A 10034-nucleotide genomic window follows, 5' to 3' on the forward strand; every position below is an offset into this window, starting at 1 on the left:
TATTTGTTCAATGCAAATAAACTGTTAGTAATAAAGTACAGAGAAACAAAGTATAAGCATTAAAGCAAATATACATGATTTTCTAGTAGCTAAGAATTTATTTGAAAGCTTGCGAGTTTAATCATGATTTCATTTCCCATTTCAGAAAGCGAAGAGCTGGGATGATGACGACGACAGCTTTCAGCTAGAAGAGAAGGTAGTGACATCTGCAGCTCCCAGAAGCCGTGCTGCACGCACCACCAAACCTGTGACCTACGCTCTCGATTCGGAGTCTGATGACTATTAAATCTTCTGAAATAAGCCTGTATTCATTATATTCAAAGAGCTGTTAGATTTTTTTTATTATTATTTGAGTGAAGAAAAAAAAACAAAAGGATATGTTTTTTAAAAGAAAATAAAGCTTAAAATATCTTAGGCTTTCTGCAATAAAGTTAAAGCTATTTTATATTGGCTCTTTTTTTTAAAGAGACCGACAGACTAACTAGCCACATGTATTTGACCTGTGTTCTTAGTTTCTCACCTTGTTCATTGTTGTTTTTATACATGTTGTCTTGTCTTGTAAATATTTTATATGTTCTTTTCAAAGCTTGTAATAAATTTTTCCAGTAAGATTTGACTGTTCTAGTCATTTTTACTATTAGTACTGTTGGTTTCCCGTTTCCTGCAATCAGTGTTGGGAAAGTAACACAAGTTAAATAATCGGATGACTTTTTTCAAGTACCTAATAAAGTAACACATTACTTTTAAATTTACAATAAAATGAGTTATTTTTCCAAATAAGTAACGCAAGTTACTTATTTGGAAAAGTACGCAAGTTAGTAATGCATTGCAATATTAACTCCACAACACTGCCTGCAACAATTCTGTAATTTGCCTACTCTCCTGCCATTCTAAACCCATATGCTGAGAATTTTTGCAAAATCTAGGTTATTTATTTTTTTATTTTTTGGCAGCCATTCACTCTGCTTAGATCATTGGTTCTCATGTGTCTTGTGACCAACTGTTTTGTTTGATGCAATGCATCATATATCAGAGGTGCCCAATCCTGTTTCTGGAGATCTACCTTCCTGCAGACTTCAGTTCCAACCCTGCTCCAACACACCTGTCCGTAATTATCAAGTGTTACTGAAGTTCTTAATTTGCGGGTTCAGGTGTGTTTGATCAGGGTTGGAGCTGAACTTTGCAAGGAAGGTAGAACATCCCAGGAACATGGTTGGGCACCCCTTGTATACACATTTTTAATTAATTTAAAGGAACACTCCACTTTTTTTGAAAATAGGCTCATTTTCCACCTCCCCTAGAGTTAAACAGTTGAGTTTTATTGTTTTCGAATCCATTCAGCCGATCTCCGGGTCTGGCGGTTCCACTTTTAGCATAGCTTAGCATAGTTCATTGAATCTGATTAGACCGTTAGCATCTCGTTAAAAAATGACCAAAGAGTTTCAATATTTTTCCTATTTAAAACTTGACTCTTCTGTAGTTACATCGTGTACTAAGACTGACGGAAAATGAAAAGTTGTCATTTTCTAGGCCGATATGGCTAGGAACTATACTCTCATTCCGGCGTAATAATCAAGGAACTTTGCTGCCGTATCATGGGTGCAGCAGGCGCAATGATATTACGCAGCGCCTGTGACCCCCTGCTTGCACAGGGAGCGTGCCTTGCAACCATGGAGACATTTGTGAGAGACGCTGCGTAATATCATTGCGCCTGCTGCAGCCATGGTACGGCAGCAAAGTTCCTTGATTATTACGCCGGAATGAGAGTATAGTTCCTAGTCATATCGACCTAGAAAATCGCAACTTTTAATTTTCCGTCGGTCTTAGTACACAATGTAACTACAGAAGAGTCAAGTTTTAAATAGGAAAAATATTGAAACTCTTTGGTCATTTTTTTTAACGAGATGCTAACGGTCTAATCAGATTAAATGAACTATGCTAAGCTATGTTAAAAGTGGTACCGCCAGACCCGGAGATCGGCTGAATGGATTCAAAAATGGTAAAACTCAACTGTTTAACTCTAGGGGAGTTGGAATATTAGCCTATTTTCAAAAAAAGTGGAGTGTTCCTTTAAAAAAAAAAAAAAAAAAGCGTACACTGGCATCCATAGTACCAACCTACATGTTCTCATTCTGATCGCCGCTCTGATCTGAAGTCTTTAAAAACAAGAGTGGGTTTATGTACTGAAGAACTGAATTTAATTGTTGGATTTGACACCTGAACTGGCAATGAATGGAAGGTGCCTTGTTATAATTTGTGCTGTTAAAATATGTTAAAGTCTGCTTGAAACGGAAGTTGCGATAGTCTTTTCTTTCCTATTGTGACGTTCATCCAAGAGAAATGGCTTCTTGAACAAGAAAACATGTAGGGCGGGACTTGATTTTGTCCATCTGGAACTGGTTGGATGGTTGTGGTTTGCTATTGCTGTGATCTCGTGATTGACAGGTTGTCCCGCCCTCATGCCAGTAAACGTCATCAGAGAGGAAATGATGTGACAAGAGGGAAGGGGAAGTTAGTTTGAGGATTATTTAGGGCACATAAATGTGCAGAAGTCATTTATAACAAATATTGCAATATTTCAATAAAAACTAAGAAAATGGTCCATTTTGATTTCACGGTGACTTTAAAATGCATGACATGAAACGTGCATGCTGTTGAGGTATATTATTGTGTGTGTGTGTGTGTGTGTGTGTATGTATATATATATATATATATATATATATATATATATAATAATCAACAGTATAATTGTTCTGATATATATATGCTATATCCTATTTGCTAAATTTAAAGTCTACAGAACCTAAGATAACATTCAAAACAAGATCATTTTTACAAATACCCAAGCATGATCAATTACATGTTAATAATTTTTGTTCTGTGACTGGTCAGTTGTGCTATTCTACAGTCTAATATTTTTGTACAATGACCTAAATCACTGACAGTTGTCAAGTTTTCCATAGCAGTCAATTTTAGCTACAGTCCTCTCTAATCCAATATCCAACAGTCACCCTGAACAATACAATATTTTAAACTCTGTAATAAGCAGGACATTACCATTACATATGCTCTTGTTACAAGACAAAGATGTTGGGTGGATCTCAGCATGATGTTCATTTGCAATACCTCACTGCAGACAGGAGATGGTAGAATTGTCTCATTTTCTCACAACACTGTTTTTCACTCTGTCTTTCTTCCTTTTGTCTTTGCTCTTCTCTGCTACTGAGACAATTGCGCAACTTTGTTCAATGCAAATTTAACCCTAAAAGTCAAATTTAAAAATACACTTTTATCAGACATTCCAGAAATTTCTCAATTAGGCTAGTGTTTTTGACCATGTAAAAAAAATGCTTTTACATTTTTTTTATATTAAAGAGTTGTGTTTTATATTTAGATTTGTATTTAGTAAGAAAGTAAATAAAAGATGACTTTTTCAACAGCCCCAATGAAATACTTCTGTGTCCCAGTGAAATATTATTGATAAATCCTTGTCTGATATTACCGCATAGATAATATTTCCTCAATAGACTTTATTCAGAGCAGCACCATGACAGGTATGAAAGCATGTTTTCAATGGCATCTGCTGTATAAAGCTCCTAGATCATATAGCCTATAATTTTCCACAGCTCATGTTTTCTGGAGTTTTTTGTCTACTGAAATTTCTTGAAATCCAAAAACATTAAATAACAGTACAACCCACTGGGCCTAAAATTAACATTTGCCAAATGCAAGTAAAAACAGGCTTTAGCAAGTATGAAACGGTGTCAATCGCCAGTTGGCCAGTAACATTTTTATAAATTCGAACAATGCAATGTTGTGAGAACTTGAACGTGAACAAAGGTGAAGGACGCTCTAAACAGTTGACGGACCAGTGCTGCATCGTCACAAAATTTTAAGCCTTGTCCATTTAAATATGACAGTAAATATGGCAATACACTATGTGCAATCAGCAGTAGATGCTATTTACACTAAGTGAAAATAGTATATTTTCTTAGCAATAGATGATATTTACACTTGGTGAAAATAGCGATAGATTTTATTTATACCATGTAAAAATATCAGTTCTTTGCAATAAAAGTAAATAGTATTTAGATGCTGTCTGTACTTTATATTGGCAGATACTATTTGTACCTCAGTATTTTTGTACATTAACAGGATGCTATAATATCATAGAGTGTAAATGATTATATTTATTAAAATTATTAAATGGATGCTGCTTTATTGGGAGAATAAAAACCCTCCCTACACCTACCCTTAACCCTACCCAATAAACACTTTTAATATTATTAAACACTCATTCGCAGTTTATTTCCACTTTTAGAAAATTATTTTAATTTTTATTGAAAATAAATGTGAGCTCGGAAAAAGGCGGATTCAAACCCGCGTAAAAAGCCAGGTCTGTGAGCCTTATTCGCTACTGCTGCGCCACTAAAGACGTTGAATCTTGTATGTCTTTTTTAAAACTTGAGTGGGCCAACCAGACATTGGTGGGCGGAGCTAGTGTAAATAGTGTTTGCCAACAAGGGATGCTATTTGCACTTAGTGTAATTAGACGCTCCGTTTAAATATTCAAGCACAAGACGTGAAAGAGAACTCAATTAGTTTATAGCGGCTGTTGAGAAGTTTTCTGTGCGCCAACATCCGAAGCGCACACCCAAAAAGCCGTGTCTCAGACAGCACGCAAATACTGAATTGAGCTCTCTTTCATATCTTGTGCTTGAAAGAACAAATTCACACAAAGTATCCTAGTAAACATGGTCGGCTATGTCTTAACGTAAATAGTTGAGAAAGAAAATGCATGTGTACAGGATCAGTACACGCTATATTAATACACATTAATAATTAATATACCGTACACAGCCTAATTATCCTGCTGCTGTCTGTCGTTAATGTTAATCAAACAACAAAAAACAAAGAGAAAATCACTCACTGCTCTTGTCTGAATAACTTTTTTTTTTAACTTTAATAAGGATTCATCTGTTTAATTTATACAGTGAAGATGCAGTGTTTTACATTTAAATACTACTGCTAGACCTACCTGAAAACGTCCCTAAAAAGTACAGTTTATTAGGTCCCGAGCACCGATGGTGTGAGGACCCTATTGTAATTGCTCGGACAATTATTCTTCTTTTCCAAAATTAATCGCATTTTTGAGGGCCTAAACATGCTTGAAAACCCATGAAACTTTGCACATGCATCAGAAGTGGTGAAAATTTACATCTGAAATTAAGACATCTAAATGACAATATTCAGTTACAGTCATAGCGCCACCTGCAGGCAACAGGAAATATCGTGTTTTACACTGTGATTAACTCCTCGTAGAGATTTAACCAGATCAACATCATATTTGATCTGTCTAATCTTAAGGCCTTAACAATGTTAACTTGCAAAGATCTTGAGTTTTCGCTGAAGGGCGTGTCCTTGGCAGCCTGACAAAGTCTGATGTTTCGCCATGAAAGAGGAAGCTGCTGTAACTCAGGCATACAATGTCCGATCTGCTCCAAACTTCACATGTTTGATAATAGTCCTGGCCTGAAGACATCTACATGGCAATATTCAGTTATAATCAAAGCACCACCTGTTGGCAGCAGGAACTGTGGTGCATCAAAATGACTTTGCCATATTTCTCCTCTGTTTATCCACTTAAATGACCATCGCCCACTGTTCACAGTTTTCCTAAGGCCACCGGGTGGCGGTGAGCCCGGGTGTGAGGGCCCTTTCATCGCTGCTTGCAGCTTTAATTTCATTTGTATTTTTGTTCTGTTGTATTTTTGTGCTATTACTTACTTTATTTGTCTTTAATAATGTTTTAAATTTATATTAGGGTATAGAGAATTCTGAATTTTCACTGGCATCTAAAATGTTGGTGTCATAACTGCCTGTTTTTGCAAAAAAAACATTTCATGGCCAGTAAAAAATATTTATGGCCAGTAAATTATGGCCAGCCATTTTACTCAAGATACCTTCAAAGGAGCGAGCAAAGATGAGCATAAACGATGTTCATCGCATATGCAGATTGATATCTAAAAGTTTTAATTTTTCTTATTCTCACTAAAATTTAGATATTTAAATCAAATAAAACACAAACAATAAAAAGAACTAGCTAGCTTAGCTAATTACCTTAAAAGTCCATAGATATTGCCATCAGTTCGTACTGCCGTTAACACTTTCTCTGGCAAGCGGATGCAATAAGACCTGTTTCGTTTGTTCACGTGACATTCATCATAAAGCATCATGTCGTATGTCTGCTATCAGCTGTTTAGAATTGGAACTAGTGATGCCAGATTTGCTTATGTATTACTCTTTTGAACTAATTGGTGAAACAGTTTTGCAAAATAAAAATAAAAAAAGGTCTGAATTTAGTTTGATTCATTTGCACCTCAAGAGCACTGGATGAAGTGCTATTGTCGAAAACCAAACTTGCTATTGAGTTTTATCATTTGTCAGCAATGAAAAAGATCTTTATTGTGCAGATTTTGAACGACTCTCTACTGGTGGGAAAGACAAATTTTTGTACATATAATAGCATTTAAATAGGGACACTTTAAATGCCCCAGTATACTGATGAAGCCCCCTGACCACACATATGGTGTGTTCAATTCATGTCGGAAAGATCATATTTACATGTTGAATGCACATGAATGCCACCACAAAGACGTAAATACGAGTGGGAAGCTTTATATTTTTTTTAAGCCCCAAGTTTACGAGTTGGGGGTGTGTCAGTGAGAAACATGGCTGAAAACCACAATACTTATAGGTATTTAGCAGTGACATTAACAGGCATTTTTTTATTTACAACAAAATAATCTAATTGCCTGCACAAAATATACTAGCATTGTAATACAACAATATAATATGTAACAAAAGTTTATTGTGGCTTCGTAAATTAATTTAAAATAAAGCAAAACACACCTGATGCACAATCTTTGTTCTTCATTTTCTAGAAGTGGAATTTAAAATCCTTTCTATATTTTTGGGTAATTAATTAAGAAAAGGTACACCGCCACTTTGCTCCAACAAAAGTGACTTGAACACACTTGACGTCGTAAATACCACTTCCCAACTTGTAAATATGAACTTCCCTGGAGGAATTGAACACACCAATATACAAATAGACCTAAAATAACATTTATTTTTATTGACAAAACAAGTGTTAGTATAGCAATGAGCTTCTAACGCACAATTTGCATAACCCAGCCAAATGTTCACAGAACTTTGGATGACGTTCTGACAAGGTTCTTTCAAAGTTGACGGGCCCCATTGACCTCAGTTGTATTTTTAGATGTATTTTCCATCAACTGTTTGGTTACCCATATTCTTCAAAATATCTTCTTTTGTGTTCAGAAAGAAAGAAATTCATACAGGTTTAGAACAACTTAAGAGTGAGTAAAATGATGACAGAATTGTCATTTTTGGGTGAACTATCCCTTTAAGAACAAATGTTCTTTCAGTCATTGATGTAACTTTGTTTAAAAAGTGGGTGGGACGGGGGGTGGGGGTGCTAATACAAGGAAATATCAGAAATGTACAATAACAAATTGCACAAAAAATAACATTACAATATCAATTAAAGCTGCAAGCAGCGACGAAAGGGCCCTCGCACCCGGGCTCACCGCCACCCGTTGGCATCAGGAAAACAGTGAACAGTGGGCGACATGCATGTAAGCGAGTAAATACAAGGGAAATATGGCAAAGCCATTTCAAAGTGCCACACTTCCTGCTGCCAACAGGTGGCGCTTTGACTGTAACTGAATATTGCCATGTAGATGTTTTCAGGCCAGGACTATTATCAAACATGTGAAGTTTGGAGCAGATCAGACATTGTATACCTGAGTTACAACAACTTACTGTTTTGTGGCGTTAATCGCACACATTAGCATTTAGCCAGGTGATGCATGATTTAACGTGTTTCTAGTATGTTTGGCACTTCATGGCATATTCAAATGTGAGAGACCTTTTTTGTAGGTATTGGGCTGTGAGATGTGTGTACCGAATTTCATATTTGTACGTGAAACATAGAGTCAGGGGCACTTCCTTGAAATTTTGTAGGTGGTGCTATCGAGACATTTTGCCACACATAATTCTGAAACCCATATCAGACGTACATTTTCACCACTTCTGACGCGTGTGCAAAAGTTTCATGAGTTTTTGAGCATGTTTAGGCCCTCAAAATGTGATTCCCCTTTCATGGTGAAACATCAGACTTTGTTGGTCCGCCACGGACACGCCCTTCAACGAAAAGTCAAGATCTTTGAAATTTAACATCGCGAAGGCCTTAAGATTAGACTGACCGTATATGATGTGCTTCTGGTTAAATCTCTATGAGGAATTAATCAAAGTGTAAAACATGTCATTTCCTGTTACCCACAGGTGGCGCTATGACTGTAACTAAATATTGCCATGTAGATGTCTTCAGGCCAGGACTCATGTGAAGTTTCGGACAGATTGGACATTGTATGCCCGAGTTACAACAACTTCCTGTTTTATGGCGAAACATCGAAGTTTGCCAGGCCGCCACAGACACGCCCTTCAGTGAAAACTCTAGATCTTCGCAAATTAACGTCTTAAAGGCCTTTAGATTAGACTGACCAAATATGATGTTGATCTGAATAAAGCTCTAGGAGGAGTTTGTTAAAGTACAACGTGGAAATGGCAAAAACTGCCAAAATTTTGCAGAGAAAATTCAAAATATCTCACTTCCTGTTGGGTTTACAGATTTTGCACCTATGGGCTATTTTGTAGGTATTGGGCTGTTACATCTGTCTACCGAATTTCATACCTGTACGTGAAACGTAGCACGAAGGGCGCTTATAATTTTGTAGGTGGCGCTTTCGAGCCATTTTGCCACACCTAATTCTAAAACCCATATCAGACTTAAATTTTTTACCACTTCTGACGCGTGAGTTTTCGAGCATGTTTAGGCCCTCAAAAATGCGATTCATTTCGGAGAAGAAGAAGAATTGGCCGAGCAATTACAATAGGGTCCTCACATCATCCATCAGTGCTCAGGCCCTAATTACAATAAGTTTAATTTATTGACAGAACTTTTAATGTGTTTGATGTGATAGTTTCATCTTTACGTCAGTGAATAAATGTCAACCTGCCTTCAATGTTTGTATGGTCTGGTAGGAGAATTTTTGCTAAGCATGCCAGAGGTTCAGTGTTCTAATCTGCCCTCGTATATTTATTTATTTTTTCTCATTAAAACCAAAGATGTTAATCAGTGATTGTATATCAAGTGCAGAGACACGTTTGGTTTGTTTTGTGATTTCACCGGAACGAATAAAGTGTCTCCCGAACAGCGTTAAAGCCAAAGATTGAAGTGCTCGTCTGTGTGAACGCTGTGAAGTGTGTGTACAAGCCCTTAGAGAACATTGCCTTCCACCACTGATAACAGTGGCAACAAACACTCAGCATTATTTCGAAAACAACACATTCCAGTGCCAGATAGCCTCTTAATTAACACAAACTAACTAATAAACTGGAGATGCCTCCTTTTATATTAGATACATCCGTGCCGCGAGATGTTTTAAAAAGTGGTGGGGACATGTCCCACTCGTCCAGGGCTGTAGCTAGGGTATCCTGGGCCCTGGTGCAGGTTGTTGCTTTGGGCCTTCCTCGGTTGAAATTGTGTTCCCGGGTGGGGGGTGCGTGGTTGGTGGGGTGAATCGCCCTCAACCCGTCTCTCACATGAGATCAATCCAGTTAATTCCCAATAGACAAAGTCCTGTCCTACATTTTTCCTCATTCAGAAAGCCATTTTACTTTGATATGTATCACAATAGAGAAGAAAAGACAATTGCAGTTTTCGTTTTAAACCACTTTAAACGGTTTCAACAACCTTTAGACAAATACAGAGCGCAGCTGGTTTAAATAGCGGCTTGTCTCGCACTTTTGCATCAGCAAGAAAAAAGGTCACCACATAAATCTCCTTGGCTGTTTTACAAAACGTGGGGTTTCTGTGACTGTACAAACATGTGATATGAGTAAAGTCCTTTCAAGGAAAGTCAGTTCACTCCATGGCCATATTTGCA

General features: G+C 37.0%; 1 protein-coding gene across 2 annotated transcripts in view; it reads left to right on the plus strand.

Annotated features, from left to right (window-relative positions):
- Positions 1–611, plus strand: part of top2a (DNA topoisomerase II alpha) — a 28880-nt gene extending 28269 nt beyond the window's left edge. For both annotated transcript variants that reach the window (XM_051914803.1, XM_051914804.1), the window contains exon 35: positions 146–611. In XM_051914803.1, the coding sequence (XP_051770763.1) occupies positions 146–286 (141 nt within the window). In that variant the 3' untranslated portion in view covers positions 287–611. The remainder of the gene's footprint in view (positions 1–145) is intronic.
- Positions 612–10034: the final 9423 nt, after the last annotated feature.

This window comes from Ctenopharyngodon idella, chromosome 12 (assembly GCF_019924925.1).
Source record: "Ctenopharyngodon idella isolate HZGC_01 chromosome 12, HZGC01, whole genome shotgun sequence".
Lineage (NCBI taxonomy): Eukaryota > Metazoa > Chordata > Actinopteri > Cypriniformes > Xenocyprididae > Ctenopharyngodon > Ctenopharyngodon idella.